This window comes from Fusarium flagelliforme (assembly GCF_020744385.1).
Source record: "Fusarium flagelliforme strain FIESC 12 MPI-CAGE-AA-0113 chromosome Unknown B0J16scaffold_1, whole genome shotgun sequence".
NCBI classification, from domain to species: domain Eukaryota; kingdom Fungi; phylum Ascomycota; class Sordariomycetes; order Hypocreales; family Nectriaceae; genus Fusarium; species Fusarium flagelliforme.
The window spans coordinates 929,799-955,130 of record NW_025763503.1 but is presented as its reverse complement, the minus strand read 5'-3'; the positions used below and the strand labels follow the sequence as shown (position 1 = coordinate 955,130).

The following is a 25,332-nucleotide window of genomic DNA, read 5'->3' as shown; positions in this document are numbered from 1 at the left end:
CCATTGGTTCCAAACTTATCGGTTGTGTACACTGTTATACATATTCGATAACGCTTCAAAGGATCTATCTTAATTGGTTTGTATTCGCAGAGCAACCAATTGGACACAAGATACTCTTCTACAAGTATAGGATACCAAGATGCTTGGCTCTAGGCTTGGAAGTCAGAGTAATTCTCTCACTTCAAGGTGGTTTAGATATGAATGTCGGTTTCTTTTATTTCCCGCACCCTCAGCATAGGTCGTGAGTTTTCCATCACCCTCTTAATAGTATGCAGCTGTAACTCAGCTACTTCAACTTCAGCTCGTAGTCATACTTCCATTTCTCTAAAAGTAAACAGTAATTGGTGGTATCTTCCATCACAATTGATCAAACCTCAACTCCAATTCGTACCGTCAAACGCCTTTCCTCGAATCAGTAGCTACCAGAAGAGATTGGCATGGCTAAATAGGACTGCTATTCCTCTTCCACCTCCTCATCCCACTGTTCCTTTTCCTTATTCATAAGTTCCGCCATATCTGTAGGCTTGAATATAGAACTTTCAGGATCTTCCATTCTTGGAACCTTACGCAGACTCTCATCGTCAAACACAGATCCGATAGTGTCGATCCATCGTTTTCGCCTTTCCATGAGTGTCTTTGTAAGATCGCCAATGCCTGGTCGAGCGGTGCCCGCAGCACCTCCCACGAAGTGGCTGCCGCCACCTGCACCTCCGGGCCGTTTTGTCTTCTTGCTTTTACCCATCGTCCTAGTCCGCTTGAGATATGCGGCCTGAACTTGGGAGTCGAGGTCCTCCAAGATCGTTTGGTATTCCTGATATGCCATCCGTTCTCGTACGAGATCTGTCATGCGAGCTTTACGTGCGCTGTTGATCAACATTTGGTCTTTTAGCTTGTTTTGCAAAAGGCGTAATCTTGCTGCAACCTCGTCATCGTAGTGCCCGTCGAACTCTGCTTCCAATCCCTCCAAAGGTAGAAACCCAATATGCCGGAGTTCTTGCTTTATACGTTCGTCAACTTGAGAGTATTCCAATTTGGGGTGCGAAGCCTTCTTCCAGGCCTCTGTCGATGATTCCGGCATAAAAGCTGCGGGTTGTTGGCTTGCCTTGTCGTCGGAACCTGCAGGCTTATCGTCACCATCGGCATCACCATTCATGCTAACGTCTCCATTGGTGATTCCATTTGTCGTAGGTTTGTCATCGACAGACTGCGCACGAGCCTCAGGCCTGAGTGTTTGCATCAAGCGAGCTAAGAAAGGGCCGACAGATAGCTTATCGGTTTCTCCAACATCGTCGTCCATATTGTCGATGCTTCCTCGTGGTTGGTTCGGTGGTAGCTTGTCGCGTCCTTGTTGTGGTGTGTCGATCGACATGGCGCCGTCCTCCTCCGCCCAGATTTCTGTGTAGTGTCGCTTGCCACGTTTGGGCATAACGAAAGGGGTCACACGATCTCCTCGTTCACGCAGGAAGGCCAAGTCTTCCTCGGAAAATGGTCGAAAAAATGGTTCGACATACGATGAGAATGTGCTGAAGTTGATCTGACTGTTGGGCTTGGCATTGCTGAAGTCCTTGTCTGGTGGATCGCCAGCAATGAGGTCCGCAAGATCTGAAGGTGGGTAGGTCGAAACTGAATAAATCTCTTTGCGCTCCTCATCGGGCATCCCGGGATAAGTTGGTCTAATTTCGTAGATCGTGGGATCTGGGAAAGTCGAGGGGTCTTCGCCGAATGTCATGGCTTGGGGCTGTTCGCGCCGGGGTGGCGCGCCTTCGTCGTCAGAGCTGGAGGATTCGTCTTCGTCTTCTTTCTTCTCTTCCGTTTTTGGCTTCTTGTCGCCATCCCCAGGTGAGCCAGCACGTGTAGGAGACAAAGGAGAGCTTGGGTCGCGGTCGTGTTTGCGGTTTTTAGAATCTCGCAGCGGCGACGAACGTTCTGCTGAAAATTAGTTTCGATCACTCATGAGCTCAAAGTGGTAGGCAGCTGCCTGCACCGGCAAAAGTGTCGCCGGTGCATGCTTTAGGCGCATAGCAAATCAACATACCAACATTAGTCTCCTGCGGTGCCAGTGAATCGGGCTTTTTTCTTTTGTGCTTTGGTCGTTTTCCTTCTTGTTCACCCTCGGCGCGGCTCCCGTAATCTTCGGATGGTCGCTTCTTACGCTCATCTGCCAGATGTCTCATTCCGCGGTCATAGAACGTGGAGCGCTTCTCCATAATATTTGATAAGCTCTTTAATCTTTCGATCATGCCGTCGAGGCTCTTGGAATCTGGAATGGTCGCATTGGAGGCAGAGTGGTCGACGATATCGTCATATGTAAGATTGCGGAAAAGGATAACTCTCGTGTTAAGATAGTCTGGGTCGTAAAAATCCTGTGGAGGGAGACTAGCTGTCGCGACTGGAGCCGGCGTAGTGTTGCGGCTCTGCTTCTGTATTGCCGAGTTCTTCTTGCCCGTCCCCTTCTGACTCGACCCAGGCGGCATAATTGCGGATATTTGGGGTGCGACCAGCGTGATCTGATTATGGTGTTGTTAAAATGGGTTGATGAGATGGTATCGGAGGTTAAGGAGATGGCGTTTGATGAAATGCGACGAGCTGAATTAGAGAACGACACGGCTCGGCTCTAAACGCGCGATCCTGAGGTGCGTCACAGGGCAGGTGGTGGTCGGTACGTACCTGCTTGCGTTACCCCTTGATGTCCACTTTAGGTTCTCGCTTCAGCTGTGGGCTGTGGAGGAGGAGCAAAGCATGTGAGTGGTTCAGAGGTTCCAGAACTTATAGCAGGTACGGATGAAAGGAATATGTTACTTCCGTTTGCATTCACATCAATCAGAAAAGTTGTTGTACCTTTATAAGATTGATATTACAATGGTAAACCCGAATGCAATAGAATATCTGGGGCCAAGGAACAAGATACCTCAACCAAGCCGTGGCGCAATGATAAACAGACATCGAACTGGCGCTACCTACAGCAGTTTACAACAAGAGCTCAACAATGGGAATGATTGAATACGTCGGTATCCGGATTACTTTTGACAATTCTCTTCATATAACCAGTGATTAATTTCGCTCAAGCAATTCTGGGACTGCAAGATTCCGCCAACCTGGGCTTGCAGATATCCCGTAACATTGGATGCCTTCCAGTCACTGAAATTTGAGCTTGTCAGTCATATCTGTTATAAGCTTGGGACTGTTTTAATATACAGGGCCGTCTTATTCCGGCTCGTCGGAGCGTCTGCTGTGTATATCGTTATTCGACGATAACAATTCCCTGCGCAGGCACCAGAAGAGCAACCGATAACTCCCGTGCAACTCAATTGGCCTTTTCTTTGTTGCCACAAAGAACGTTTCTACTATATCTGCCACTTTTACTGCGATCCTAGAGGCTGTTGTAGGTATCCTTACATTGGTGTTGAATTCTACATGTGGTGGGCTGCTCTTCTCTGATTGGTTCTTCGGCTTGAAACTTGGAACGACCGACTAATACGAAAACTCCAAGCATGGTTCATCTAAACAAACAGAGTATTGTAGCATGCTGACAGTTATTTGTCAATGTTGGGGTTACTATGGATTTATCCTTTTCAGGTTAAGAGTCAATTCATCGAAGCCTTGGTACAGCCATTGACTCTACTTCATGCCATGACCATCCATTACCAACGCCTTATCGTCTTCGACTTCACAAGCCAGAGATCGTCGTCTCTGAAGAATTGAAACCAATACCAACTTATACCCCACTCACACGCTATAGAGAGTACCAACTCTCCAGAGCGAACGAAGGATGGCACATGTCTGCCGCCGCCGCAGCCTTGCAAGACCCCTGAGACTCTATCAACCACGAACATGTGCTTCACTTATTGGCTCCCACCCCCATTACCCACCTCTAGGCTCATGCCTAGAATGAACACTGATGGCGGGGTTATCATGACTATCTAGTGGGGTTTAGTAGATCAACAGGGTCCTGCAGTCAAGAGCAAGTGAACTCGCGTCGAGTACATTGTGCGTGAGGCGTCATGGCCTTTCTGCCGAGACCATTGTTGCCGAATTGAGTTCCAGATCTGTTCCGTGTCTACTCGGGTGTGTCGACGTATATAGCCCTGGCTTGTCTCGTTCTTATTTTCTGATTTCCTGTCATCTTCAACTTGATCGTGTGGACTGCTTTCAACACAGCTTACACAGCTTCCTTCTTTCAACACTTATTCTCTCGGCATACAATGAGAGAGTACCATGGCTTCTCATGTACGCCCTCACTCGCCCCTCAATCTTTGCGACTATTAACCAATTACTAGGGTGGTAACATGTTATCTTTGGCTAACGCCCAGTCTCTTGTCGCTGGTATCATCACGGCAGCGCTGAGCATCCTCGGCCTTGCCTCAGTCTTCTCCAGTAAGAGTCAGGACGAAGCCCCTGGCTTAATCAAGTCATTCTTCCTCTTCTTTTACTCTTCCTTCCTCAAGCCTCACCAGGGTGACTCTAAGGGCAACCAACAAGATGCCCTTGAGAGCTTCTACAAGAAGCAAGCCGGGGCTTATGATGCTACCCGAAAGGTCCTCCTCCGTGGTCGTGAGGATATGTTGGCTCTTGTCGCTGCACAAATGCAGGCAAAGCTAAAGGAAACTGCCTCCAAAGATGGCAGCAAGACTAAGCGAATTTGGGTCGACGTGAGTTGCAATTGAATACCAGATGGTTCTACTAATAGCTGACATACCATTTCTTAGATTGGCGGCGGTACTGGCTTCAACATCGAGGCCATGGGCGCATTCGTCGATGTCCCTACCTTCTTCTCTAGCGTATACCTCGTTGACTTTTCCCCGTCTCTCTGTGAGGTGGCGAGGAAGCGATTCGAACGCCTTGGCTGGAAGAATGTCAGGGTCGTTTGTGAGGATGCTCGCAAGTTTCGTCTTGAAAATTATGAATCTGGAATGCCTTCGAAGCCAATTCCTCCCCGCTCTCCAGCCTTGAGTTACTTTGACAAGCCGCGTCCCGACTTTGGCGGAGCAGACTTGATCACCATGTCATACAGTCTGTCTATGATCGTGAGTTTACCTGGTTAATCCCTTGGTCAAGTGCTAACTGGTTGCCAGCCTGACTACTACTCTGTCATCGACTCTGTCACTTCTCTCCTGTCACCTCAAGGTATCATGGGCGTTGTAGACTTCTATGTGCAGAACAAGGTCGACTTTGCCTTCCGAAACTACACTGGCGGGCTTGTAGATCGTCATGTCAACTTCTTGTCGCGAAGCTTCTGGCGCTCCTGGTTCGATCTCGACCGAGTTGGTCTTGAGCCCAGCCGTCGAGATTATCTCGAGTACAAGTTTGGCACTGTCCTCAACGTCAACACCCGTAACAAGGGACTTGGAGCCATTCCCTACTACATCTGGCTTGGATGCCATAAGAAGCCTTTCTCATCGTCCAGTCTCCCCCATGAGATTGTTGAGCGCATTGATGCTCTGGTCACTGAGTCTCCCTATCTGTATCCTGCTAACCACGGAGATGCCCTGACTCGTGCCATTGAGAGATCAGCCCCCGAAATTCGTTCCAAGGCATTCCTCACTGCTGTTTCAAATCTTTCCTCCAACCTGCCACTGCCATCATTCTTCTACCAGAACCACCACTGGCGCATCTACTACGATGAGCAGCTTCCCAAACATACTCAGTTTAAGGATGAGTATATCTATGCTTTCACATGGGAAGATACCCGTGTCGACGAGCGTCTCTTGAAGCTTGGTGCCGATGATAAGGTTCTTGCTATTACTTCCGCTGGCGATAACATCCTCTCTTATCTCCTCCAGAGCCCTGCTCGTGTTCATGCCGTTGATTTGAACCCCACACAGAACCACCTGCTTGAACTCAAGGCAGCTTCATATACTGCCCTCCCATATGAAGATTTCTGGAAGATTTTCGGAGACGGCAAGCATCCTCAGTTCCGTCAACTTCTTATCACAAAGCTCTCTCCTCATCTTTCTGGTCGTGCATTCCAATACTGGCTCAAGAATGTCCATGTCTTCCAAAACAGCAGTGGTCATGGTCTCTACGACACTGGAGGTTCGCGTCACGCCATTCGCGTCTTCCGCTGGATTGCTCGACTCTTCGGTCTACAGAAGGCTGTAAAGCAACTCCTCGAAGCCAAGACTCTTAACGAGCAGCGGGAGATTTGGCGTCACAAGATTCGCCCTGCGCTTCTATCTAAGCTTGTTTGCAACTTGGTTGTAGCTCAGGAGAGTTTCCTCTGGGCTGCGCTTGGTGTTCCCAAGAACCAGTTGGCCATGATCGAGGCTGATCATGCCGACTCGGACTTGGTCAAGGGTCCCAAGCCCACTGCTAAGAATACTCGCTCTCACGCTATCTGGCACTATATGGTCAACACTCTCGATCCTGTTGCTGAGGAGACTCATATCGCTGCTGACAATCCTTACTACTATGTCTGCATGGATGGCAAATTCTCACCCAAATGCCATCCCGACTATCTCAGTCCCCGTGCCCACGCAAAGCTCTCTCGTCCCAATGCTCTTGACGGTCTTCGCATCCACACCGATGAGCTCGAGGAGGTTATCGCGCGCATTACCCCTGGCACTTTGACTGTTGCTGTTGTCATGGACAGTATGGACTGGTTTGATACCGGATCTCGTGCCGCTGCTGCTCAGATTACAAAGCTCAACCGGGCGTTGGCAATGGGTGGCCGTGTACTCCTTCGTTCTTCAGCTTTGACTCCTTGGTATATCAAGGAGTTTGAAAGCCATGGCTTTACTCCCAAGCGACACGGCGCTCGTATTGACGGAGCTTGTATTGATCGAGTCAACATGTATGCCAGTTGCTGGATCTGCACAAAGTCTGAGAACTTGCCGCCTCCTACACCTGAGATGGATCGAGCTGGAGGATCTGAGATCACATCACTAACTATTTAATCATGTGAACTAAAATTGGCCTGTAATGATGGAGTTAACACTGAAATTAGTACCAAACATATCGTTAAATTGAAATAGTAAAACAACTGCCTTGACGTAATTGATTCTTTATCGCAATGTTAGTTAGTTTATGATGTGATTGTCAGTAGCGTCCCTGGAGCGCTATGATGCAGGTTCAAGAAAACAATCGCGTAGTTCCTGGCGGGTGAAAAAGAGAATCGTCTTATATAAAATTGACGCAATCTTCAATAACTCAAAGGAAATTTTTCTATACAGGTGCCCGCGGTCACAGCCCTGCGCGACAAGTAATACTACCAATAATATGCTTCCTTCATACACATACATCAATCAACCCATCTACCAACTTACGCCTTCCAGACTCGTCGAACAGCCTCGGTGATACCGACGTCGTTGGTCTCGAACTCGTACAGTCCCACGCCGACAAGGACGGTAGCGAGGTTGAGGAGCCAGGTGAAGGTCTTGCGGAGGCCGGGGTAGGTCCTTGAGGGAATGTAGTCGATGACGACCTGCTGGAAGCCCATGTGGGAGTGGAGGAGGAGGACACTGCAGAGGATGGCGTCGAGAGTAGGGTTGAGGGAGCCGGCAGCGAAGGGAGCGACGGTCAAGGGGACGAGCCCGGCGGCGAGGAGACGCTCGAATGTCCAGTGGTAGGAACCGTGGGCGGAGCTGGGCTCGGGGATGGGAGCAGGGTCGTTGACTGTGGTTAAAGTGTTAGCTATCCAAGTATATACATGTGAAGCCAGCCAAGTTGCGATCCAGCTTCTGGGAAAGTCGTTTCGTACCACCACCCTCAATGCGCTCTGCAGGTTCCAGTCAGCAAGAATCACTATTATTGAACATATATATAACATACGAGGTCCAGGAGGGAGGATAGCAGATCGTCGAGTAGTGTTGTGGAAAGCAGCAACACCCTTAACCTGAGTACGGATGCTAGGCATGAAAGCGCTTCGGGTCGCGGGGGCGGCAGCAGTAGCCAATCGAGAGGCCATAGCGGTCTGCCTAAGCAGAGAGGAACGCGCAATTGAGGCCATTTTGAAGTCTTTTTTGAATTCTTGTGGTGTTGTCGCGGCACTCAATTGGTGGCTGCTTCGAGAGGCTCGGGAGTAGAGTTGATGATGTATGGGATCCTTCAATTCAAACCGACCCGGAACTGTAGCAGCCTCATTGCCGAGGATCTCGAATTACATCTTTCGTGATTGGTTGGCTGCGTCCCGAAGGTTTCCCTGTGGTGTGGATACTTTGAGGTCGCTAAGGTCCAATAAACGTCAATTAAGCAGAACCACTTATGATTGGTCAACGTTTTTTGAACATGGATCTCATCCGACGTCGCTTGGGGATTTTTTTGGTGCTAGCAGCTTCAAGCTCTCCAAGCGTGGGTAGAGTTTGAATACGATTGGAATTTTCACATGCCGACAGTCTTTCACTTTTGCTCTCATTTTTGTATCGAAAACTGAGCGCATCGCTCCGATCCTCAGTCATGGCGAGTCGCGCCCTCATCTCGAAGCTTCCGTCCACACGACCTGCTATATATTCGACATGTCTTAGTGGGCAACGATCCCAAGTTCGATTCATTGCGACATCATATCTCAAAAAAGTTGCGGAGGCCGAAGCAAGATGGAAAGAGAAGGGCGAAAAGATCAAGAACGGAGAGATCCCACACACATGGGACATTCTTGAAGAGAGAGGATATATCAAGGATGTGGCAGGGTATGCGACGCTAGGCATGATGCTCAAGGCACTATATCTAACTTATACTACAGTACAACCGAGAAGATCAAGGAGATTATGCGTGTGAGGCGAATAGGATCTTATGTCGGTATTGACCCTACCGCCGACTCAATGCATATCGGTCACTTGCTACCGATGATGCCCATGTTCTGGTTGTGGTTCCATGGTCATCCTGCTGTTACTTTGATCGGTGGCTCGACTGCCCGCATTGGTGACCCTACCGACCGACTTGAAAGCCGAGCGATCCTTTCCAACGCAGATATCTCGAAGAATATCACCAAAATCCACGTCCAGTTGACCAAGATATGGCAAAATGTACAAATATTAAGGGAGAAGTACGGTTACGAAAAGGACTGGGCTGCCACTCATCGGTTATTGAACAACAACATGTGGTTGGGAAACCTCACTCTTTACGACTTTGCCAAGAGGATAGCCAGGCATACAAGAATTGGACCTATGCTGGCCAGAGACACGTGAGTTTCTCATTTTCTCGAAAGCAGGTGTTCCGAAGCCTAACCCAGTATTATAGTGTAAAGCGCAAGATGACTGAAGGCGACGGAATGTCACTGGGTGAATTCATGTACCCTCTCCTCCAGGGATGGGACTTTTGGCACATGTACAACAAGCTCGGTATTCAGATGCAGATCGGAGGTTCTGACCAGTATGGCAACATCACCGCCGGTATCGATGCTCTCAAGACCATCCGCGAAACCGAAGAGGCTCCTCACCTGAAGATGCCATCAACCTGGGATCACGAGCCAGTTGGATTCACTGTTCCGCTACTGACTGACTCTTCTGGTGCCAAATTCGGCAAGAGCGCAGGAAATGCTGTTTGGCTCGATGAGTTCAAGACGACGGCCTTCGATCTGTATGGATATTTTGTCCGACGTTCAGATGATGAGGTCGAAAAGCTTCTCAAGCTGTTCACGTTCATGCCTTTGGAGAAGATTTCTAAGCTTATGGAAGAGCACCGAGCCAACCCTTCGGAGCGCAAAGCGCAACACGCTCTTGCTTTTGATTTTGTCTCGCTCATCCACGGTGGGCAAAAGGCTGTCCAAGAGGCTAAGCAACATGAATTCCGCTTTGGCACGAAGCCACGCGGCATTGTTAGCGAGCCTACGGAGCAATCTGGCATTGTTACTCCCAACACTGCCCCAAGGAGCGACATTCAACTGCCTCGCTCCATTATGGATTCCTCGCCTGCCAAAATCCTTCACGCATGCGGTCTGGCTTCCAGCAGCAGTGACGGTCAACGCCTCCTCTCGCAGCAAGGTGCTTATATCGCTGCTCAGCCTGGTCAGAAGAGAGGCCTTGTCCCTGGAAACCTGTCCTGGACGCCCATGAAGGCTTGGTTCCCTGAGGAGACAAAGAAATTCCTTATTGACGAGCGCATGCTCATCATGCGAAAGGGCAAGCACAATGTACGCATTGTCGAGCTAATCGATGATGAGGAGTTTAAGAGGAGTGGTCAAATCTACCCTGGCCAGCCTTACACCGGCCACATGCGCAGGCTAAAGGAGGAGCTCAAGAAACAGGTGGCAGAGGACGGCGTGGAATTGTCGGATATGGAGCTTACCAGAATGGCGGAAAGGCAAAGGGACAGACTCAGGGTTGCTAACAACCCCAACATTGAACTCCCTGATAAGCAGGAAATCCGCGAACGAAACAACTCCAGAGGTGGGAACAAAGACAAATGAAGTGGCCCCATGGAATCGGCAAACCTTTGCCGTGTAAGATAAAACTGTACTATATTGTAATCCGCATGATACCATAGAAACGATGTAAAATGTATATAACTCATGGGTATGACACAACTGGCTCTGTTTATCTGTAGAAGACTGCTAGATCGCCCTTAGGAACCGGTAACTTCTTCAGCTTCTCCATGATATCGCTGTCCGTCAAGTTTTGTTCTGTGATGATCTGGTCGAAATGATGACAGCCATCTGTATACTTCTGCAGCGGATCTCCTCCTAGCATTGGTCGACTCTGACCAGACGCCAAAGCAGCTAAGTATTGCTTCGAGACGACGAATTTGTGGACTCTGTAGATACACCCTTTAATAACACCAAACTGAACGAACCTGCGGACATCGACAAAACGTAAAACTTCGAAGCCTGCGTCTTGATGTCCTTTGAGCCATTCCATGACGGACTTGCCAGGAGTAAATGTTGACATGAGTTTGATGAGATGATAGTTGCTTACAAGGCCACGACCATGAGATACATACGCAGCACACTCATCAACCATGCCGTCGAGGTTTCGAATAAAGTCGTGAATACCAGGACGGGGTGCGTAGCATGCACTGAAGAAGAACATGTCAAGGAGAAGGATGGTGTCGTAGTAGAGAAGGTGGCGGAGAGCAGTCTTGGCTAGCTCAAGTGAGACGGAAGCTGCATGGGCGATGCGTCGAACGTCGGAGACGCCATCAATATGAGATATGACCTTTTGGAGAGTAAGATCCCATGTAGGGTCAATAATATCGGCGAATTTGGCTTTTGGTACGGGGACATGCCAGCCGCGAACTCTCGGAGGGTCAATGTGGTGAGGGAATAGCTTCATGTTGATAGTGTTGGCCTCGTCTATGGAATAGTCAGTATAATGTCTACACAACAGCGCATGGGAACTTACCAACAGGAATCATGCACTCTCCATAATTATCCAGGTCCTCCTTGACAATCTCCAACAGACTGTCAATAGGTCTTCTTCCAGCTCCTTTCGTCTCCGCGTTCTGGCTCAGATACTCATTCTGCTTCTCCATCTCAGAGAAGGTAGAAGCTAAGCCGCGGACAACGCGCTCATACGGCACATGATCGACGTCGGCATCAAGAACGAGGCCGAAGTTGAAGATGAATTCATTACGCGAGTACTTCGTATGAGGAATGACCACTGGATGTCCTAGGACGGTGTATTTTCCATCGGGTGTGTTGATGGTCAGGTAGCGATTGCAGAAGGCCTGTCTGGGGATGATGTACTCGTGAAGCACGTCAAAGTCAATGAGAGGAGATTTAGTCGAGCCTTCCACAGGTGTGATGCAGCCCGCAGGAGATTGAGCGACAATCTTGGGACCTGATAAGAAGATTAGGGATGCTCATGTATGTAAACTCCAGGTCTTGGTACCTTCTTGAGGGAAGAACCTGGCATAGAATATTCCTTGGATCATGTTGGGCTTGGGTTCATTGGGTTAAACCGGCGAAGTGTTTGTTGCTAGTCAGATGAAGTTGGTAAGATGACGAACGATTATCATCCAGGCATGAGTCTCATCTGGTTCATTTTGACGATGGGACCGATGGTTTCCAGAAACAAATGTGACTATCGAAGGTGATGAGTTGAGGTTCCATGTCACTCCATTGGACATCATAACAGCGCTAGTTGGCTACCCTAAATCATAGAAGGCAGTTTCACTTTGGATGGACTTGACGATGCGGTTGTGGTTGCACAACACTGGGCATATATGCTCAAATAGGTATTGTTCACACAATCTCCGTTATGAAGCAATATTCTCCTAATTCGTGATAGTGGTTTGTCTATTCGATCGTTTCATGCTTACAATCACCCATGCATCCACCTACAATAGTCAATCGTACCTGAATCACCCGTTTATTTGCAGCCTAAAGTCCATGAAATACCGCACGCAAACGTTGAATAGTTGTATGACGTCCTCATCGTCGGTTAAAAAGGAAGCAATTTTATTTATCTTCCGAGATGATGCATACCTGGTTAGATCAAGGAGTAATCTGGCTACAGAAGATGGTGGATGGTGATGGAACCAGACAGGCGTTGGTCATAAGGTTAATAGACTGGATGGAAGAGATAGATCTACTTTATACCTATAAGCAAGAAGAGCGACTTCTCCAATATTAATAGTAAAGAACTACCACTAATAAATATTCATAAAAAGCAAAAATCTTTCCATTAACAAAACACTTTCTCTTTTCGATCTTCTCCAATTCTTGCTTGATCGACTTGACGTTCCCTTCTCCACTGCGCGTCATTGCACCCTGGGCACTGACACCCTCTAGACCCTCAGCCAAAAAGTTGCCCCACGTCACTAATGACAGCTGGAGCAGGCAGGTGGGTAACAGAAAAGTTGTCCTCTAACGATTGGGGCGTCAAAATAACTCAGTCTAGATGCACGTCTGAGTTGGCCTAAAATAACCACATAATTCTGTCGCTTAGGCTATCGGCCGCCAATTCTTCTGGCACCCTCACGGCTTGGCAACCGCAGTACAACCCGACCCGGGCCTCCCCTTCCCTGCGCCGCGTTCCATCCTACACTGAACTAGACCGGCCTCTCTTCTCTGGGCTTCCTTAGGCTCACCTCCACTGCTTTCAACTTCGCCTCTTCAAAACTTGTTAAGAAAACATCTTTCTCAGCTACTTAATAATCATTCCGATATCTGATATCAAAAGTAACGCTGCTTGCGATACTCTAGTATTCTAACATCCAAGAGCTCTCCCCGCTCTTGCTCCATCCGCTTAACCCCCCGCTATCCTTCTCAATCCCCTCGTCTCGTCTCGTTGCGCCGCGCCACGCCATATCTTCAGTCTTGCACAACACAACCGCTACGATGGCCGACAACCCTGAACCGAGCACCGAAACCCAGATCACCTTCAAGGTGAAGTCTGGCGAGGGCAACCATACCATCACTATGAACGACACCGCGACTGTCCTCGATCTCAAGACTAAGCTCGCCGGCGAGGACTTGGAGAACATCCCCGTTGAGCGCCAACGTCTAATTTACTCGGGACGTGTTATGAAGAACGACGATGCGCTGAGTACATACAAGATCAAGAATAACAACACAATTCACATGGTCAAGAGCGCCGCCAGCAATCAACAACCTAACCAAACTCCCACCGCCAGTGCCTCCACAGCTACTCCTGCCCCGGCCAACATGGCTGCAGGTACCGCGAACCAGCCATTTGCTGGCCTCACAGGTGCCAGATACGCCGGTTTCGGAAACGGTCTTCCTGGACTTGATATGTTTGGACCCGATGGTGGTGTACGTGTGCTTCCCCTTCCATGCCGAGGCTACTTGCTGACAGATACCTTTAGATGGGTGCTCCTATGGACGAGGCACGCATTCAGCGACTCATGTCCGATCCCAACGTTCAATCGTCTATGAACGAAGCCCTCAACAACCCTGATTTCATCAACATGCTTATCGAATCGAACCCTATGCTGCGAAATGTACCCAACGCTCGCGAGATCATCAGCTCTCCAATGATGAGACAGATGATGACCGACCCTCAGATGATGTCACAAGCAATGCGCATGCAACGAAACATGCAGGGTGGAGGAGCTGGTGGATTTCCTGCTCCTGGCGCTACCGACACGACACCTCAAGGAGCAGAGAGCGGAGATGCCCAGAGCAATGCTGGCCAAACACCTTCTGGCCAACAAAACCCATTGTTTGGACTTGGAGGCTTGATGGGAGGTCAAGGAGGCGCAGGAAACCCCCCTGATCTTTCACAGATGATGCAGCAGCTTCAAGCTCTGAACCAAATGTATGGAAGCCCTGCTCAACCGCAAGGACAGACAGGCTCAGGCAGCACTCCTGGCCAAGGCGCTACTGACAATGCGGCTGGTGCGCAAACTTCTGGAACAACACCCGGCCAAGGTGGTGAACAGCAGAGCTCGACCACTGGCCAGACTCCCCCGAACCCATTTGCGGCGCTCTTCCCCGGTGCTGGAGGCGCTGGAGGCGCCCAGGCCAATAATCCCTTTGGTATGAACCCAGAGATGATGCAGCAGATGATGCAAATGTTTGGCGGCGGTGGAATGGGTGCGAGCCCTCCGGCGCCTGCTGACAACAGACCCCCGGAGGAGCGATACGCCGAGCAACTGCGTCAACTGAACGATATGGGATTCTTCGACTTTGATCGAAACGTCGCCGCCTTGAGACGAAGTGGCGGAAGCGTCCAGGGTGCCATTGAGCATCTTCTGTCTGGATAGTTGTACAGACTCGAGGTAAATAACTCTGGGGCTTCTAGGTAGAGGATTTATTCACTCTACTCAGCAAGGTGTGGCATTACGAGTGACGAGAATAAGTCAAGCAACTTGATTAATACAGTTTGGCACTAGGATAGATATATCCTACGGAAGCATGGTTCGGTTATGTTGTTAGGACAAAACAGAATATCATTTTCAGCGTGTTCAATACCAATGATGCGAATACCAGTGATGTGCAGGTGTCATTGTACTCTGATGAAAGTAGTGCTACTGAGTGAAGCTGGGGTACCTGTCTGATGTTGGACGATGGGGCCGATCGCTGGGGAAGATGCCTCGGCTCATGGATGTCTTCCCCGCGTAACCCCAGACTCTGGAACATGCTGTCGCAACAAGGTACCCGACGCCAGCTATTAAATAAATCTTGTCTTTGTAACCTCCCTGCGACCTCTTTTCATCATTTGTAATTTTCCATCACGACACTTTTAGTACTTATCGCGAAACCTGGAGCTGCCCATTCATTTTAGCGACTGAATTTCATTGCATCACCACATATTCAATACCTTCATCATGCGCGGGATCCAAATCACCGAATATCTCAAGGTAAATCTTTGAATCCGCTGTCCAATTGACCATTAACTAACACTTTGATAAGGGCCCTGATCAACTTCAGGTCACTGACCTTCCCGATCCCAAACCCTCAGCGGATCAATATCTCATTCAAGTACACGCCGCAGCGGCCAACTTCTTCGACATTTTGCAGATCCAAGGAAAATATCAGAACCAACCTCGTAGGTCCTTCGACACAAATAAACTCACCAGGTACTAATTCCATACAGCATTTCCCTGGGTTGCTGGCGCCGAATTCGCTGGCACAGTCATCGCCACACCTAGCAATGGCTCCAACCCCAAGTTTCCTGTAGGATCGCGTGTCTTTGGCGCGTCGCAGGGAGCTTTTGCGACCAAGATCTGCGCTGCCGAGAACACTCTCTTGCCTGTTCCCGATGGCTGGTCATTCAAGGAGGCCGCTGGTCTGTTTGTCACTGCGCCGACAAGTTATGGTGCTTTGGTTGTGAGAGCGAACATTAAGAAGGGCGATTATGTTCTCATCCATGCTGCGGCTGGTGGTGTTGGTCTTGCTGCTGTTCAAGGTATGAGACGTTCGGCGCATTGATTATGCTTAAGCTAATATGTAATAGTGGCCAAGGCCTTTGGCGCAACTGTCATTGCGACAGCTTCGACGCAGCACAAGCTCGACGTTGCCAAGTCATACGGCGCCGACCATGTGATTTCTTACAACGACGCTTCATGGCCCGCGCAGGTCAAGAAGTTGACACCAAAGTCCCGCGGTGTCGACATCGTCTACGATCCAGTCGGTCTAGTCGACCTCTCCACAAAGTGCACGGCATGGAACGGACGCATTCTCGTCATCGGCTTCGCTGCTGGCAAGATCGAAAAGGTGGCGATGAACAAGGTTCTTCTGAAGAACATCTCCATCGTGGGACTGCACTGGGGCGCGTATTCTATTCATGAGAAGGAGATGATTCCCAAGGTCTGGGAGGGCATCATGGGGCTTGTGAAAGAGGGAAAGCTCAAGGGCACAGAGTACACGGATGAGGAATTTGTTGGTCTGGAGAGGACTGGGGCTGCGTTGAAGGCTCTTGGAGGTAGGGGTACCTGGGGAAAGGTCGTTATTAAGATACCCGAGGAGGGACAGAGCAAACTATAGATGGGAGATGCATTTCCGGAGAGATGTACACGAAAATAGTTTGTAGATATCACTTGGCTAGTTTCTGAGCAAAAGAAGTCAATTGCCGAAGAAAACCTCCAGTTGTCTAATTCCAATTCGGTATCAATGATCTATCTAACTCTGCTGTAAAGCTATTGCGGATTATCGTTTCCATTCTTACAAGGCCATTTCAACCAGGCGGCGTAGAGTCAAGCTCATTTTCTACTCTTGTTGCTGCTGCACTCCGGACGCCATCTGTTGGAATTTGTCCAGAATATCTTTGTCAACATTGGCTGCCCAATGCTCCTGAAAGGCTTGTTCGCCTCCGACTCTGTTCACCAGATCCTGAAGACGTAACTTGACGAAGTCGAAAGCGTGGACAGTGTGTATAGGGTCCTTGGCTGACATGTTGCTCTCAGCGATCGTCTTGGGGGTATCATATTCGGTTGGCTCCAATGGACCCCAGATAAGGGTATCAGTGCCGTTGACAACGCCGTCCTGCAGCTCGGAAATCACATTGATCCACATGTCGAAGTATTGTTGAAGCTTGCTCAGCACCAGTTCTTGCACAGGCGAAGGCAGTTCTAGAAGTCTTGTCAACCCCAAAAGGTAAAGCTTCTGTCGTTCGATATGGTCTATACCAGACATATGCGTAAACCACTCCTCGGATAACCAGGACCAGACTTGATCAAGAGAACCCATATTGGTCAGCATCTGGGTAAAGAGAGTAGGCTCCGAAAGTGCAAGGCGTGCCAAGATTGCGAAGTAGTCTGTCTCGGTGATTGTGCTGAGCTTGCTGACCTTTCGATTAGGGCCAGTAGTTTGATGCGACTCCCAAGCGTCGCGAAGGTTCCCAAGTATTTTGTTCATGAACCCGATTTCGACCATGTCCTGGAGAATAACTGATACACCAGTAGATCCACCAAGTTCGACTGCAGCACGAATAAGGTTCTCGATGCAGCTCGTGCCAAGACGGACTTGCTCCCTGCTCTTAGAATCTAGGATATTAGCCAGAGCGTTCAAGGTTGGGCGACGTAGCCTATCCTCCAGAACAGATGCGGGAGCGAGGAGGATATAAGACTCCACAGCTTGCAAAGCCAAAGAAGCCGTTTCGCTATCATACTCAAGGAGGGGAAGCGCAAGCTCGGCGAGATTGACCAATTCAGGAGCCAATGGAGCGTGACTCTGCATAAGAATGTTGTTCCACAGTTCCAAAGATTCATCGATGAGGTGGAGATGCAGGTCCGATCCCCGGCGAGCTGCCTCAGAAAGCAGTGGTAACATGAAATGCTGATACCTCTGAGAGTCGGGGCCCATGCTCATAACGAGAGCCGCAAAGATTGAGGTGACCGCCTGCTTAATCATATATTCTTCAGCCCCTGAATTCTCCCAGACTCTCGGAAGAGCAGACATGAGTTGGTCTCCGAACTGTGACACTTGATCTTCCATGCGTTGGACCAGGATTCGAATAGACTCCAGGATCGCCAGCTTGGTTTCGTCAACTTCGACATTTTGAACAAGGTCAATGAGCTGGGACAGAACATCGGATGTATACGGCAGGAAGGCATCGACATTGAAGTCAAGCTCATCAGCGATCCAGCGCAATTGACGGGCCGCAGTGATTCTGACCACTACATCATTGGTCTCGTCATCAGGGTTGAGGAAATGACGGTAAATTTGGTAGACTATCGGTCGACTAGAGTCATCTAGCTTGACAGGCGCCCATTGACTCACAAGAATGGCAATTCGCCTGCGCAATACCTTGCAGAGGCCGCCCTGTAAACGAGCATCGTTGACAATTGTAGAAGCCAGAACAGCATCAAAGTCAAAAACGTGATGGACGTGAGCAGCCGCAAGGCCCATGGCGGTATATACAGCTTCTTTGGTGGCGATATCAGCCTGGGGATCTTGCGCTGTTTGGAAATATGACAGCAGTGGTGGCACTAGCAAGTCCTTGTAGTTTGTGAGAAGATCGAGGAACAACTTTTCAGCGCATGGCCGTACTTCCCACTCATAAGCATTGCCTTCGCTCTGTTCTTGTTGTTCCCATTCCTCTGGATCCTCCTCCCAGCCTTCAAGATCCGACTTGCGGAAGACAAAAAGATGGGTAATGATGGAGTTCACGATTTGGATAACAAGATCGGGCTTTAGAAGTTCCGATTTGACAAGATTCTTCGCTCTCTCTTGCTCGGCCTTGGTTTCCTGACTTCTCCATCTAAAAGTTTGGACGGATTGGAAGGCTATTCGAACGCATGATCTAAGGAGCAAAAGTCCTTTGAGAGCCAACCTCTCTAGAACTGGGCCTTCCACCTTGGACTTTGCAGATCCAGTCTCTGATGGGCCTTGTCGGATACCACCCGACTTGTCAAAAACTTCCGCAAACTTTGCAACCAATTCCCAGTATGACTGCACCAAAGGAATGGAGTTGGGAAGGAACACAAAACTGGCTGCATGCTGCTCCGCCATGTCAATGTGTAGCTTGGTAAATTGGAGCAAATGCTTGCCCACAATATCTTGGTAATTCGTAGGAACCGTGGAGTCATGGCTGACGAAGCCGAGAAGCTGCCCGAACTGGGTTTGCGACAGAGTCCAGAACTGCTCAACTGTGCTGTCGCTATGGGGCTGCTCGTAACCCATAATGACAAGTCGGCGCAGTACCCTAAGAGAAAGCAGGCTGTTCAACATGGCCAGGTTAACTTCTTCTTGGTTTCCTGGGCCACCAGTAAGAAATCCCATCCATGCCTGTGACTTTTCTGAGTAGACCTCTGACAGAACATGAACGATTTCTGGGGTCACAGATTGCAGAGCGGTTTGGTTCCTCCTCATTCGTGCTGTGCCTAGCTCTTTGACTACGCGAAGTAGAATCTCGAGGATACCATGTAGGTGCCTTTGGTCGCCATTTCGTGTCGAACGCAGGAGTTCGATAATATTTCCCATAGCATCCGGCCACTCCCCAGGATAATCGATCCTAACGATTTTGGCTACCACTAGCGCATTGTGTAGAGCAAGATTCGAGTGCTCCTCTTCGATAGATCCTTGGAACAAACGCGAACGTATCAAGCTTTTCTCTTCCGATTTGATGCTGTTATTAACCTGGTTGTATAACCGCCAATATCGATCGATGCCATTCTTAAGTTGGATAATTGCAAGGAATCGGACTTCGTACGCCAATGACTTGTCAAGATAGATGGCCTAATAGTTGGTCAGCATTCGCATATAAAGCCTAAGAATTGCTGCTACACCGACCTGCAAGGAGGAGTAGTAGCCAGGTTGAAGCTCCCATGATGTTAGTTGGTTGCCTGCCGCTTGACGCTGCGCATATTCATGTGAAGTGGCAGACTGTAGTGTCTGATAAAGTGATTGCAAGGATAGCGGATTCGCATCACCCGGGACTTCGATGGCGAAGCTCATGATGTGAGCTAGCGGCGGCTTATGTCCGCAAGAGCCGCGAGGACGGTTGAAGGAGCCAAACGCACGAGGTTTGGGGGATAAATGGCTACTCGAATAGTATGGTGTTTTCGTTTGCGGAGAGCGAAGTCTAAGTTACGGTATGAAGATGATTCGTGAATTTTGGCCTAGCCAAGATCCGATGGATGGATGCTCAACCCAGTTGCTCTGTTTGTTTAATGGCGGGGTTCACTTAGGCTGTTAGCGTAGGAAGGAGGGGTCAAAGTCGCACAAAGAAAGGCTCATGCCACATTGGATGTCAATGAGCGCTGCATAACAGGGAAACATACAGAGAGTGTGAGACTTAAAAGATTCAGGTTATAATCAGGGCCATCGAGATAGACTATGTCGATACGATAATTGTGCCTTGTCTGCAAAACAAACCCTCGGACGCGATTCGACTTCAGCGGTCAACCACTACGTCCACTGGAGACCCAGCCTTCTGCCTTTGCCGATAGGCGATAACTGACCGCTAAGAATAGCGGCCCGGGCTGTCCGCTAAGCTTTAAGCAGTAACAAGCTGCCATGCGTCTTTCAGATGATCTCAGGTGGGTTCTGAATTTTAGATCGTCATATTTCCGCAACAAATATCGAACGTCAAGCATTGTCTGGCGCCATTGCGTCTCGAAGGAGCCATGATACGCTCAAGAACTGCCCGGTTGGCCCTAAATACCACCCTAAGAAGACCATGGAAATGTCCGCAATGCCTTTCGCGTAGTCGATTCTACTCCCAAAAGACCGAGAAGCGAGAACCCCCCGACCATCGCAAACTCGGCGCCCAACAAGAACTCTTCATCAACTCAATCTACAGCCCTGGTTCTCCCATATTCCTACCGAATGGTGCGCGAATCTTCAACAGGCTTGTCGACTTTCTGCGAAAGCAATATGTGAGATATGGGTTCGAGGAGGTCATCACGCCAACCATTTACAAAAAGTCACTATGGGCCAAGTCAGGTCATTTGGAAAACTATGCGGACGATATGTACGCTGTGAGAGGGAACACAGAACCACCGCCGCCGCAACATGATGGATGCTGTGGGAGTCACCAAGAAAACCTGAAGCCAGAAGAGGAGGAAGAGGGTGACTATGGCTTGAAACCTATGAATTGTCCCGGACACTGCCTCATATTCGCTTCAAAACGACACAGTTATCGGGATCTTCCCGTGCGATACGCCGACTTCAGCCCGTTACATCGTAACGAGGTATCAGGTTCATTGAGTGGACTTACCCGTGTGCGACGTTTCCACCAGGATGATGGACATATCTTTTGCCGCCCTATCCAAGTGGAAGAAGAAATCAAGAAGACCCTAGATTTTGTCAAGGTCGTTTACACAGTTCTTCGTTTCGGCGCGGGCTACCGTCTGGCCCTTTCTACTCGACCCAAGGATCACTACATCGGCACCGAAGAAGAATGGGATCAGGCCGAGAATGCTTTAAAGCGAGCATTAGACGCATCAGGCATGGAATGGGGTGTCAAGGAAGGAGACGGTGCTTTCTATGGTCCAAAGATTGATATTGTTCTCACGGACTCCGATGGAAAGGAACACCAGACAGCTACTATTCAGCTCGATTTCCAGCTTCCCAAGCGATTCGAACTCGAATACCAAGCGCCTGCTCCAGAGTATGAGGTCAGAGGCGAGACAACAGAGGATCCTACGCTTCTCGCTGAGTACGGACCCGTCCGACCCGTTATGGTCCACCGCGCTGTCCTAGGCTCTGTAGAACGCCTCATGGCACTCTTGATCGAGAAATACGATGGAAAGTGGCCTTTCTGGCTAAATCCTCGTCAGGCCATTATCCTCACAGTCAACACCTCCGCCCCTGTCGTGGATTGGGCCGAAAATGTACGTGATGTTCTGCTTGGAAAAAACAAGCAGCTCTATGAACAGCTAGAGAGTGGTGTGTTGCCTGGCCCGGAGCATGCTTTTCGACCGACTGGGTTGGCAGTGGACGTGGATACAACTGCTCGACCATTGGGGGCTAAGATCAAGGAGGCTCGAGGTAACGGTTATAGCCAGATTCTAGTTGTCGGAGAAGACGACGTGAAGAATCAGCAAGTTGCGCTTGGCAAAGAGAGATTATCGCCGGAAGATTTGCGAGACCGGCTAAGAACCATGGTAGAAACATTCGCCTAGACATCTATCACGCATCTTTATCATGTAGTAACAAGTGTAAAAATTATTTATTAAAGCATCAACATTACCCTCACAAGCGTTTCCCTTTAGCTACACTGCAAGCGGAGCGCGACTTCAAAACGCTGATTGAACGCTGTATGCATTGATGTAGTTTGAAAGACGGCCTCCCAAGTTCAAGCATGATCCAAACCAAAGCTCACCATGCGTCAAGAACTCAAACTAACAGATTGGTTCGCTGGCCAGTAATCGTCTACGATTGATCGGTTTCGTAGGTATTTGTTTACTATGATTTGTGCCTTGTATAGGTATCGCTGTTTTTGCTGGTTTTGCCAATTCTATTGGTTTCGGTGGTTTTGCAGCTCATTTTGTAGCTCCCTTAGCAGGATTCGCAGCAGGTTTTGCAGCATACTTTGCCGGGTTTGTCCATTATGTTGGTTCTGTTGGTTCTGCGGCATGTTTTCCTCCATGTTTTGCTGTTTTTGCCCATTATATTGGGTCTGTTGGGTCTGCGGCATGTTTTGGTCCATGTTTTGCTGGTTTTGCAAACCCTATTGGGCTTGTTGGTTTTGCTGGTTCTGTAAAGTCGATAGTCGCTGAATCTGCTGATACAGATCCCTATATACATTGTCAGTGGGCCGGACCAGTCGTACTAAACCTGATCACACGATCACCTACCGCCTATATTGCTCATCAACCTGGCCGCCGGCGGCTTCTATACGGGCAATCAGTCTTTGGCGCTCTGCAATCTGCTCATGCATGTAGTCCACTGTGCGCTTGAGCACAAGGCCCTCTGATCTCCCCTGTCCTTCCAAGCCGGGCACGAGCTCTGTCAAACGATCAAAGCCTTCGCGAATCGCTTGACGGCGCTTTTGTTCTTTTCCATAATAATAAGCCAAGTGCCTTGGAGGGAAACATGCACAACGAAATAGTCATGTACTAGATAGGGTATGCGTGTAAGGAAGAACATACCGGATGCAATGTGATTCTGCTTCTTTTCTTCTTCAGTAAGCCGGGGTCTCTCGTCTCCGGCGCCGTCGAGGTTGCCAGCTGAAGGTGACTTGTTGTTATTGGGAGAAGACATGTATGTAAGTTTATGGATGTCGGAAGAACAGTGTTCTGTACAGAGTAAAGAAGTAATGGCTGTGCTTGTGTTGATGTAGATGTAAGTTCCAAACAATATGCAAGGGTACGGTAGTCCCCGACTTTATCATGTGAAAGGCACGACAGACTAAAGGAAGGAGGGACCCTGACCTGGGCAACCAACTCAAAAATGGCATCATCCCGCATCAGCAAGAAGACAGCGACCAATGTTCATCGCAGGTACCTGCCTCACTCGCAGATCAGGACTGCCAGAAATAGAAGGCACCGTTTATTAGTCAAGTTCAGGTACTGCTCAAGCCTCACTAGGTACCTACCTAGGTACCTCAGAAAGGAACAGCTCACAGAGACATCTCGGATTATGGCTTATTTGTCTTCCTCTTTTAATTTTAAGCCCAAGACCAATTCTTCTTCAATGTTGTAATCAATAGCGAACTCTTCCAATGAAGTCCAATCTCAATAAGTCAGGTGTACAAGTCACATCAGCCACTGAACTCAACGACGATGGACACGTATTGACAGCTGCCGAGCTGTACGCAGAGTAAATTCATATTTTCTTCTATAATTTAAATAGAAACTTTTCACTGCATGTGGAAGGCAGCATTCTCCGGTATCCATCGACAACCGACAAGAACCTACCTAGGTACTGTTTTAATGACTCTGAGATACCTATGAGTCTGAATTCTTCCTAATAGCGCAGTACCATGCCAAATGTATATATATATCTTTGTCCCGGGAGAACAAGTTTATATGAATACTGTAGCGTCGTGCGCTTTTGGATCCACGATCGAACTTTTGCTGTGCCTTCGTATCTCCAAGCCACTGTTGCATGTGAGCAAGAACTCCACAAATAGCCATGTCGTAGTTAATCAATGGGCAGTGACATTGCTTGTGAGCTCGAATTGGATGAAATTTTCGCATCTAGAACTCCCCGTCACCAAATGTCCATCTGTGTTTAGTCACTTTCCTCCTCCTCCTCCTCATCATAATCCTCCTGTTGCTGTTTAAATATCACTTTCTCGGCCATAGCTAGACATTTTCTGACGGGAAGCCCCACAACGTTGTCTACACCTCCTTCAATCTTCTCAACAAGCAACATACCGCCAATACCTTGGACAGCATAACCACCCGCCTTGTCCGCGCCTTCACGAGTTTTGACGTAGGCCTCAATCACATCATCGGGAAGACCCTCACTCTCACTCAGGAAGAACACTTTGGTCTCTTCTGTGTAGCTATCGATCTCATAACCAGGGGCCCTAGCGTCCTCCCTGGGAGCAAGGACCGTGACCGATGTCAGTACCTTGTGCATTCGCTGGTCACGAAGGTGCTTCAACATGCGAATATGATCGGCTTCACTTCGAGGCTTCTCAAGAATGCGACCATCTTTGGTAACGATAACTGTGTCCGCAGCGATAACAAGATCAGGGTCAGGGATAGACTTCAGATGCACTTCCAAAGCGGTAGTGTAGACATCCATGCACTTCTGATGAGCTGTTGCAGCTACATATTCGAATGGACCCAATGCGACTTTGTCAAGATTCTCAGGCTTGGTAGATGGGAGGATCTCAAGGTTTGTGAGGCCAAACTAAACGATGTGAGAACGTATTATGAGACCGATGAAACGATTTTACAAACCTGCTGTAGCAATGCCTTTCTGCGAGGAGATGCAGATGCAAGAATCACTCGCTTTGAGTTGAGGTGCTGAAGGATAGGGAGGTCTAGCGGTAAAGGCCCTTTGCGTAGTGGTCGTGGAGCATTGCCTTGACTGGCGGCAGACTTTTCGTAGTCCGGGGGCGGGTCACTCGGTGTATCAGCCATCTTTTTGGTCAGGTTACTGTGAATCTTTATGGTGATGAAGTGAAAGTTGCAGCAGTCATTGAGCTTCCTATCTAAACAATGAGGTCAATGTGGGGTTGAAGAATAGGAGCTCGAGAGCTTAGTAGCTGCCCCACGACCGCCATTTGGGTCCAGCTCTTAGCTCTGTGCTGCTGCTGCCCCTCATAACAACCTGGTATTCATGATGGCCATAAGTTTTCGGCGTAAATTGCAACGGCTGGTTGACTGGATACGCGTTTCTGGTCTATCCTACAGTATACAATACCGCATAAAGAGAAGGACTGAGTTCCAATACATATGACATGTCAATATTTATTATAATCATTGAACCATCATTAATCTGTTTTCGTTTGAACTGCATCATGATATAGGCAAAAGACCATAGCGCAGGCGATCACTTCCAGGCGATGTCATGGATGATGTTCTGACAGTTGAACGCATGAAACCCAATTCACATAAAGGCAATAGCAAAGCTTGCATATTCAATACCTGCCA

The 25,332-nt window shown here is 48.9% G+C and overlaps 11 protein-coding genes across 11 annotated transcripts; 5 read left to right on the top strand and 6 right to left on the bottom strand.

The window, feature by feature from the left end:
- Nucleotides 1-31: 31 nt before the first annotated feature.
- On the bottom strand, nucleotides 32-2,794 carry B0J16DRAFT_408366 (histone acetyltransferases subunit 3-domain-containing protein). Its single transcript, XM_046133027.1, has 2 exons — nucleotides 2,036-2,794; nucleotides 32-1,926 (listed from the first exon to the last, which is right to left on the bottom strand). The coding sequence occupies exons 1-2, from the start codon at nucleotides 2,472-2,474 to the stop codon at nucleotides 455-457; spliced, it is 1,911 nt and encodes a 636-aa protein (XP_045988312.1). The 5' UTR covers nucleotides 2,475-2,794; the 3' UTR covers nucleotides 32-454.
- A 1,000-nt stretch (nucleotides 2,795-3,794) lies between these two features.
- B0J16DRAFT_326389 (uncharacterized protein) lies at nucleotides 3,795-6,991 on the top strand. Its single transcript, XM_046126003.1, has 4 exons — nucleotides 3,795-4,227; nucleotides 4,278-4,649; nucleotides 4,707-5,024; nucleotides 5,073-6,991. The coding sequence occupies exons 1-4, from the start codon at nucleotides 4,216-4,218 to the stop codon at nucleotides 6,891-6,893; spliced, it is 2,523 nt and encodes an 840-aa protein (XP_045988311.1). The 5' UTR covers nucleotides 3,795-4,215; the 3' UTR covers nucleotides 6,894-6,991.
- On the bottom strand, nucleotides 6,992-8,029 carry B0J16DRAFT_326385 (CybS-domain-containing protein). Its single transcript, XM_046126002.1, has 3 exons — nucleotides 7,768-8,029; nucleotides 7,697-7,714; nucleotides 6,992-7,611 (listed from the first exon to the last, which is right to left on the bottom strand). Exons 1-3 carry the CDS (start codon nucleotides 7,943-7,945, stop codon nucleotides 7,259-7,261), a joined length of 549 nt encoding a protein of 182 aa, XP_045988310.1. The 5' UTR covers nucleotides 7,946-8,029; the 3' UTR covers nucleotides 6,992-7,258.
- A 240-nt stretch (nucleotides 8,030-8,269) lies between these two features.
- On the top strand, nucleotides 8,270-10,403 carry B0J16DRAFT_3989 (uncharacterized protein). The gene is made up of 3 exons (XM_046132424.1): nucleotides 8,270-8,621; nucleotides 8,675-9,115; nucleotides 9,172-10,403. The coding sequence occupies exons 1-3, from the start codon at nucleotides 8,392-8,394 to the stop codon at nucleotides 10,337-10,339; spliced, it is 1,839 nt and encodes a 612-aa protein (XP_045988309.1). The 5' UTR covers nucleotides 8,270-8,391; the 3' UTR covers nucleotides 10,340-10,403.
- Nucleotides 10,403-11,991, bottom strand: B0J16DRAFT_3978 (nitrogen permease regulator 2-domain-containing protein). Its single transcript, XM_046132335.1, has 3 exons — nucleotides 11,760-11,991; nucleotides 11,271-11,708; nucleotides 10,403-11,221 (listed from the first exon to the last, which is right to left on the bottom strand). Exons 1-3 carry the CDS (start codon nucleotides 11,800-11,802, stop codon nucleotides 10,467-10,469), a joined length of 1,236 nt encoding a protein of 411 aa, XP_045988308.1. The 5' UTR covers nucleotides 11,803-11,991; the 3' UTR covers nucleotides 10,403-10,466.
- An 844-nt stretch (nucleotides 11,992-12,835) lies between these two features.
- Nucleotides 12,836-14,678, top strand: B0J16DRAFT_3970 (uncharacterized protein). Its single transcript, XM_046132297.1, has 2 exons — nucleotides 12,836-13,645; nucleotides 13,699-14,678. Exons 1-2 carry the CDS (start codon nucleotides 13,211-13,213, stop codon nucleotides 14,596-14,598), a joined length of 1,335 nt encoding a protein of 444 aa, XP_045988307.1. The 5' UTR covers nucleotides 12,836-13,210; the 3' UTR covers nucleotides 14,599-14,678.
- A 390-nt stretch (nucleotides 14,679-15,068) lies between these two features.
- B0J16DRAFT_3972 (uncharacterized protein) lies at nucleotides 15,069-16,398 on the top strand. Its single transcript, XM_046132305.1, has 4 exons — nucleotides 15,069-15,195; nucleotides 15,248-15,383; nucleotides 15,432-15,743; nucleotides 15,792-16,398. The coding sequence occupies exons 1-4, from the start codon at nucleotides 15,163-15,165 to the stop codon at nucleotides 16,319-16,321; spliced, it is 1,011 nt and encodes a 336-aa protein (XP_045988306.1). The 5' UTR covers nucleotides 15,069-15,162; the 3' UTR covers nucleotides 16,322-16,398.
- Nucleotides 16,399-16,409: 11 nt separating this feature from the next.
- On the bottom strand, nucleotides 16,410-20,152 carry B0J16DRAFT_295291 (armadillo-type protein). The gene is made up of 2 exons (XM_046124416.1): nucleotides 19,568-20,152; nucleotides 16,410-19,513 (listed from the first exon to the last, which is right to left on the bottom strand). Exons 1-2 carry the CDS (start codon nucleotides 19,730-19,732, stop codon nucleotides 16,544-16,546), a joined length of 3,135 nt encoding a protein of 1,044 aa, XP_045988305.1. The 5' UTR covers nucleotides 19,733-20,152; the 3' UTR covers nucleotides 16,410-16,543.
- Nucleotides 20,153-20,339: 187 nt separating this feature from the next.
- Nucleotides 20,340-21,958, top strand: B0J16DRAFT_326379 (uncharacterized protein). The gene has a single exon (XM_046126001.1). The coding sequence runs from the start codon at nucleotides 20,404-20,406 to the stop codon at nucleotides 21,901-21,903; it is 1,500 nt and encodes a 499-aa protein (XP_045988304.1). The 5' UTR covers nucleotides 20,340-20,403; the 3' UTR covers nucleotides 21,904-21,958.
- On the bottom strand, nucleotides 21,959-23,178 carry B0J16DRAFT_326377 (uncharacterized protein). The gene is made up of 3 exons (XM_046126000.1): nucleotides 22,873-23,178; nucleotides 22,579-22,777; nucleotides 21,959-22,518 (listed from the first exon to the last, which is right to left on the bottom strand). The coding sequence occupies exons 1-3, from the start codon at nucleotides 22,982-22,984 to the stop codon at nucleotides 22,452-22,454; spliced, it is 378 nt and encodes a 125-aa protein (XP_045988303.1). The 5' UTR covers nucleotides 22,985-23,178; the 3' UTR covers nucleotides 21,959-22,451.
- A 355-nt stretch (nucleotides 23,179-23,533) lies between these two features.
- On the bottom strand, nucleotides 23,534-24,929 carry B0J16DRAFT_3934 (inosine triphosphate pyrophosphatase-like protein). The gene is made up of 2 exons (XM_046132056.1): nucleotides 24,637-24,929; nucleotides 23,534-24,586 (listed from the first exon to the last, which is right to left on the bottom strand). The coding sequence occupies exons 1-2, from the start codon at nucleotides 24,817-24,819 to the stop codon at nucleotides 23,957-23,959; spliced, it is 813 nt and encodes a 270-aa protein (XP_045988302.1). The 5' UTR covers nucleotides 24,820-24,929; the 3' UTR covers nucleotides 23,534-23,956.
- Nucleotides 24,930-25,332: the final 403 nt, after the last annotated feature.

Coding starts and splice junctions, on each gene's coding strand:
- B0J16DRAFT_3970 (XM_046132297.1), top strand. CDS start 13,211: ATGGCCGACAACCCTGAACCGAGCACCGAAACCCAGATCACCTTCAAG. Junction 13,646..13,698: donor TGTTTGGACCCGATGGTGGT/GTACGTGTGCTT, acceptor AGATACCTTTAG/ATGGGTGCTCCTATGGACGA.
- B0J16DRAFT_3934 (XM_046132056.1), bottom strand. CDS start 24,819: ATGGCTGATACACCGAGTGACCCGCCCCCGGACTACGAAAAGTCTGCC. Junction 24,587..24,636: donor GAAAGGCATTGCTACAGCAG/GTTTGTAAAATC, acceptor CACATCGTTTAG/TTTGGCCTCACAAACCTTGA.
- B0J16DRAFT_408366 (XM_046133027.1), bottom strand. CDS start 2,474: ATGCCGCCTGGGTCGAGTCAGAAGGGGACGGGCAAGAAGAACTCGGCA. Junction 1,927..2,035: donor ACCGCAGGAGACTAATGTTG/GTATGTTGATTT, acceptor AATTTTCAGCAG/AACGTTCGTCGCCGCTGCGA.
- B0J16DRAFT_295291 (XM_046124416.1), bottom strand. CDS start 19,732: ATGAGCTTCGCCATCGAAGTCCCGGGTGATGCGAATCCGCTATCCTTG. Junction 19,514..19,567: donor GCTACTACTCCTCCTTGCAG/GTCGGTGTAGCA, acceptor ACCAACTATTAG/GCCATCTATCTTGACAAGTC.
- B0J16DRAFT_326377 (XM_046126000.1), bottom strand. CDS start 22,984: ATGTCTTCTCCCAATAACAACAAGTCACCTTCAGCTGGCAACCTCGAC. Junction 22,778..22,872: donor GCAGAATCACATTGCATCCG/GTATGTTCTTCC, acceptor ATTATGGAAAAG/AACAAAAGCGCCGTCAAGCG. Junction 22,519..22,578: donor GTTGATGAGCAATATAGGCG/GTAGGTGATCGT, acceptor CAATGTATATAG/GGATCTGTATCAGCAGATTC.
- B0J16DRAFT_326389 (XM_046126003.1), top strand. Junction 4,650..4,706: donor CTAAGCGAATTTGGGTCGAC/GTGAGTTGCAAT, acceptor ACCATTTCTTAG/ATTGGCGGCGGTACTGGCTT. Junction 5,025..5,072: donor CATACAGTCTGTCTATGATC/GTGAGTTTACCT, acceptor ACTGGTTGCCAG/CCTGACTACTACTCTGTCAT.
- B0J16DRAFT_3978 (XM_046132335.1), bottom strand. CDS start 11,802: ATGATCCAAGGAATATTCTATGCCAGGTTCTTCCCTCAAGAAG. Junction 11,709..11,759: donor CAGGTTCTTCCCTCAAGAAG/GTACCAAGACCT, acceptor TCTTCTTATCAG/GTCCCAAGATTGTCGCTCAA. Junction 11,222..11,270: donor AGAGTGCATGATTCCTGTTG/GTAAGTTCCCAT, acceptor ACTATTCCATAG/ACGAGGCCAACACTATCAAC.
- B0J16DRAFT_3989 (XM_046132424.1), top strand. CDS start 8,392: ATGGCGAGTCGCGCCCTCATCTCGAAGCTTCCGTCCACACGACCTGCT. Junction 8,622..8,674: donor TATATCAAGGATGTGGCAGG/GTATGCGACGCT, acceptor CTTATACTACAG/TACAACCGAGAAGATCAAGG. Junction 9,116..9,171: donor CCTATGCTGGCCAGAGACAC/GTGAGTTTCTCA, acceptor CCAGTATTATAG/TGTAAAGCGCAAGATGACTG.
- B0J16DRAFT_3972 (XM_046132305.1), top strand. CDS start 15,163: ATGCGCGGGATCCAAATCACCGAATATCTCAAG. Junction 15,384..15,431: donor AAAATATCAGAACCAACCTC/GTAGGTCCTTCG, acceptor AATTCCATACAG/CATTTCCCTGGGTTGCTGGC. Junction 15,744..15,791: donor TGGTCTTGCTGCTGTTCAAG/GTATGAGACGTT, acceptor AATATGTAATAG/TGGCCAAGGCCTTTGGCGCA.
- B0J16DRAFT_326385 (XM_046126002.1), bottom strand. CDS start 7,945: ATGGCCTCAATTGCGCGTTCCTCTCTGCTTAGGCAGACCGCTATGGCC.
- B0J16DRAFT_326379 (XM_046126001.1), top strand. CDS start 20,404: ATGATACGCTCAAGAACTGCCCGGTTGGCCCTAAATACCACCCTAAGA.